Below are 5,121 nucleotides of genomic sequence, written 5' to 3'. Positions count from 1 at the left end.
CCGCCGCTCCACGCCGCCGCGCGCCGGGACGAGGAGGAGGAGCCGGCGCTGCGCGCCACCGCGTCCTCGCCGGCGGCTCTGCGGGTGGTAGCGCGGTCCCTGGCGCCGGGATGTGACCGCCAGACTTCGGGTGCCTCCCGGAAGCTGCGCTCTCGGGACCCAGCTGCAGAGCCGCCGCGCTCTCCCGCTCGCGAGCAGCCGGCCTCCTGCTCCTGCCGCTCCCGGCCTCCTCCGCCTCCTCCTCCCCGGCCTCCTCCGCCTCCTCCCGCGCCCGGCCCGCCCTCTCCCCCGCCGAGGTGGAGGTAACCGCGGCACCTGCTGCGCCCCGCTCCTGAGCGCGAGCGCCCTCTCCAGCCGGGATGCGCCACTGTCGCCGGCGCCGCCACCCGGGATCCACTGGAGGGGGCGGGGAAACGGGCTGCCCGGGCCCGCAGCACCCGCTGGTGCCCCAGCGCCCGGCCGACAGGGGAGGAGGGGGCGCGCGACTGAGCACAGCCGGGTGCGGCCAGCGGGGTCCCCGTAGCGCTGGGAGCGTGTACACCAGGTCGCCGTGGGGCTCGGCCCGCACCCCTGCAGGAGCTCTGTGACCTCTGCTCACCCCGGAGGTGTCCGGCCTCCCGGCTTCGTTCAACCCGTTCCCAGCCCCCACGCACCCCAGGTGGCGGGGTCTCGGCCTTCCTACACAGCCCTTTCCATGCTCAGATACGGTTTAATCTTATGTCCAGGAGCAGGGGCTCGGGCGCATTTACGGATTCCAGGGTGCAGGTCCCGGGAGGGTCCGGGCATCCGCTGCCGCCCCAGCACCCCTTCTTAAATCGCCATGTCTCCCCCGGCTCCCAAACGTGCCGCATAAGCACAGCACTGGAAGGCCGCATCGCCACCCCACTTCCATGTGCACACCATGAAAGTGGATAGACTGCCCCCCTCCCCCCAGGTCGTGAGGTCACATTTCTGGCGCTTGGTGCGGGGCGCGCGCGTCTGTACTCGCCACAGGACACAGTGCTCCCTTGCCCTGGCGCGGGCGCCAACCTTGCCGGCCCGCGCTGTATAAATAACCCCAGCCCTGAGGCAAACGCTGCATTCTTATTTTCTCCTGCTTTCAGGGCTCACGCCGGTGAGAAACGCGGCACCTTTCACCCTAGCTTCTCTGCATGTTCAAGACATTTCATATACTGAGAAGTTTATTAATGGAAGTCCTAAATGGAGCAATCCATTTCCAGTCTTATTTGGGGCAAAAAAAAAAAAAAAAAAAAAAAGTGAAATGCTCTGGCTTTGCAAAAGAACACTGCGGGATGCCTGCACTGACAGTGTTCTTTTGCATTTTTTACTATTTGCTCAGGTACCTGCTACATAATCCAGTGGAAGAGGTTTTTAACCTGTAGTTGTTTGGTGCTGTGTGCTTCGTGCCTAAAGTACTGCCCCTGGGGAGAGGACTGTTCTGGAGGCGGCCACAGGGCCAGTCTGGGAGGCCAGGGAGGAGAGAGGCGCTGAGGACGCGCCCAAGGGGCCTGGCCTGCGGAAGACTCCAGAGTGAGGCTGCAGACAGGTCTGCATTCAAGCTGTGGAGAGTGATGTTGTCCCTTGTTACATGATAATGATTTTTTTCAACTTCACATTTTTTATTAGCTTTAGTTTACTTCTGCCATTGTCGTGGGAGGAGCTCACACGTGCACAGCACTTAAGTCCTGGTCAATGAGTTGTTGGCCGTGTATTCCAGGAGGTGTGATCAAAAACCGTGCGGAACAGTTGAACATCTTCTGGCAGAAAAGACACATCGCCGCAGGCCTCCCTCCAAATAGCCCCCCCTTGCCTTGAACGCGCTTGTCCCGTCCTTCTTGCCTCCTTCTGGAGCAGTTCTAGAAGTCCTTGTACACAGGTGTCTTTAGCTCTGCTGTGGCGACTGCCTCGATGTCCTGAAGCTATTTGAATGGTTCCCTTCGTGGTCATTGTGACTTTAGGGAAGAGCCGGAAGTCATCAGGTGCAGACTGGGTGAGGTGGACGAGGACACACCATCGTGCCTTTGGGAGCCTGTGCTTCTGTTGTGTGACACTCGACAGCCACATTCACCCAGTTTTCGATCATACTACGTAAAGATACCATCGTCCTTCTACAACTATTATATACCATCTTCATTTCTCTTTCTAAAGTTAAGTAGAGTTACCCATTTTAGTTTTCCTTCAATGCTGTTTTGCCCTGAAAGAGGACTTTCTGCGTCCGACTCTGCTTCTGGCGTGCCTGTTTGGAATTCCCTGCAGAACACCCAAGGCCGTGGGTCTTAGCGATGGCTGTTTAATCAGAATGCTAATAGCCACATGCTTTTTGCTCTTTGGGGTTGGCTCGCAGATCACCCTGCCATGGCAGCCTCAGCTTGGCAGCCCACTGCCCGCCGCCTGCACCTCGCAGATGACCTGAGGCCATAGGTTAGCGATCAGAGCAGAGAGCCGCCTCCCCGGCTTTGAATCCATCTCCTTCTCAGCCTACAGGGGCCACTTACCAAACCACAGGGAGGGATTTAAGAAGATACTCACTTGAAGGAAGGACTTCAGTGGACCTAGTAATTTCTTTGACTGTAGTAATCAGCTCATTGTGTACGTATATGTCCAACCATCCTGCACACCTTAAATATATGCAATAAAATGAATTAAAAGCTTTACAAAAGGAAAATAAAGTAAGTTCTTTTTGACCTTAGGGAGAGGTATTTGTTAATGTGCACTTTGGGGTGGGAGAACCCATAGTCCCGCAGGAAGAGCTTCATTTTGAAGCTAGGAGTTCTTGTTTCAAGCAAGTGATGAAGATCCTCAGAGGCTCTCTTCCCAGAGGCTGGCCACCCACTGGAAAATGGTCCACTCTATAATTTAAGCCAAAGGGAATCCACGTAGGATGCGTGGAGTTCATCATGTGCTACACTGACCAGGCCCTGTAATTAAGTCGTTGATTAGATTAGAGGTTTCCCTAAGTCCCTCTAGGATCCACATTTCCCGCCAATCTAGTCAAGAAGATTAAAATGTAACTAATTTAGATAAATGGGCCTTCTGTTTATTAAAACATGCCACAAGTGACCGCACAGTGGACCTAGAACAAAAGGGGGAAGAGAGAGAGTCTGATGCTCAAACAGGGTGCATCTATCCACCAGTTGGTACCTGCAAGGCCACCAGACCTGTTCTAATATTCTATGTAGCTGGTTTCTGTTACCTACTGTTTTTCTTGTGTACTTATTGATTCACTTCCCCCTCACTTCCAGAATGTAAGCTCTGCTGGGACAGGCGTCCTGGTCTGGGCTATCCTCCTGGGTGCTCGAGTGGTACCTGGCACATGGAGGATTCTTAACGCCCATCTGCTGAATAACTGACTATGCCCAATGATTATCATTTAATGATGCTGTCTGATAAGATTATACAATTTGGTTTACTTTGATTTGTAAGCTGCCAAGCAAGATTTTCATACTTGTCCAAAGTTTCAGTGCTCAGAACGGTCAGCACGAGAATTGAAGTTGGCAATTACATTTCTCTCTTCTTTCATTTCTCTCTTTTTCTGGTGATGCTGGGGATTAAAGCCACCACCTGAGGTACACTCCCAGACTTACAGTTTTTATTGTGAAAGAGGGTCTCAATATATTGGTGTTTCCCAGGCTGGGCTCTAACTCGTGGTCTTTCTGCCTCAGCCTCTGAGAATAGTAGTATAAAAGTAGTGGACCACCACCCGAGGCAACAGTTACGTTTCTATTTACTTATTGGAATAGAGTATCACTATGTAGTTCAGTCTGGTAGTGATCCTCCTGTCTCAGCCTCCCCAGTGCTGAGAATACAGCTATGTGACACCATACTCAATTCAGTTTCGAGACTGGCATAGAGCACCCAGGGTCCAGGGCCAGCATGGCATGTGGCACCGGGAATTGGACTCAGGTCTTTGCACATTCCGAGCAGGTACTTAGACTGCCGAGCTATCTCCCTGGTCTGACAGTTATCTTTCTTACTGTAAGCTCTTGTGGTTAATAGGTCCTCTTCTGATGTGAAGTTCTTGTGGGCAGTTGTTGGCTTGCAGATGGTACCTTATGGGCCAAATGCAGCTCACAGAGGATGTGTGAAGTTTCCAGAAAAATAATTGCTTTTTTTTTGCTGAACTGGGGATTGAACTCAGGCCCTTGAGCTTGCCAGTCAAGCACTTATTCTACTGAGCTGTCTCCCTGGCCCAGAAAAATAATTGACAATTTTTCAAAATTGGGAAATTGAATACTTAAAAAATTGGCTTGAGGCCTCTCCTAACATTGCAGAAGCCCAGGCCCTTATTGCCACGTGATTGCAGCATCTTTGGGCTGCATAGTGGGCAGGTGCCTCCGGACTGCTGGCATCCTGTGAGTACCATCCAGTCTTGCACTGGTGGCCCTAGATCTCTATCAGTATCTCATATGCACCACGAAGCCGAGTCATTCTTCCTTTTGAGAGCCTGTTCAGCAATCCACCAGTGTATAATTGACTAAAAACTGAGAAAATAAAGAAGACAAGTGAAGGATAGAGCACACTCACCAACACACTTGAATAATTTTGTTTCCCTGGTGACCACAAGGGAACAAAAAAGGTTTTCTGACTTCTAAAATTGATGGAGACCTAATTTTAAATGTCTCCAAACTTCTGTAAGAGTTAATGCCTAGGAACTGGTATCAAAATTAATTAACCTTAAATGTACGATAGCTATCATATCAGATGGATTTCACACAGGTTTTATTTGTATATGAATAGTCTCTATATTTGAATTGTAGGTGGATAGGTCACAGATTGGAATGTCCCGTGTCTTTCTTCTTGCTTATAGCAGCTTGATTTCTTCCTTTCAGATACTTGTTTGAGAAGTGGTTATTTTCATTTTGGAAGAGTGGAAGTGATACGAAATAGCTTCCCATTCTAGTTCTGTACACACAACTTTGCATATCACCTATATCATCTTTAGACTTTTGGAATGTCAACTCTGACTCTTTAATAAGGAACTTGACATTTACAAAACCTATCATCATTGAAAATGAAAAGGCTACTTTCGTTCAGAGGTTGAAGTAATAAAAATGTCACACAGTCTATCCTAAAGAAAGATACAGTAACGTCTTAAGGAAAACTGCCTCCTCCCCCAGTACC

At 50.6% G+C, this 5,121-nt stretch overlaps 1 protein-coding gene across 1 annotated transcript in view; it reads right to left on the bottom strand.

Moving 5' to 3' along the window:
• The window catches only part of Slc22a23 (solute carrier family 22 member 23), a 162,269-nt gene extending 161,394 nt beyond the window's left edge, over positions 1 to 875 (bottom strand). Inside the window, exons 1-2 of the mRNA XM_012514052.2 lie at positions 707 to 875; positions 60 to 570 (exon numbers count right to left, since the gene is read on the bottom strand). Of these exons, the coding sequence (XP_012369506.1) occupies positions 60 to 570; positions 707 to 875 (680 nt within the window). The remainder of the gene's footprint in view (positions 1 to 59; positions 571 to 706) is intronic.
• Positions 876 to 5,121: the final 4,246 nt, after the last annotated feature.

Source organism: Octodon degus, unplaced genomic scaffold (genome assembly GCF_000260255.1).
Source record: "Octodon degus isolate 3935 unplaced genomic scaffold, OctDeg1.0 scaffold00023, whole genome shotgun sequence".
NCBI lineage: Eukaryota > Metazoa > Chordata > Mammalia > Rodentia > Octodontidae > Octodon > Octodon degus.
This window is presented reverse-complemented; position numbering and strand designations above follow the sequence as displayed.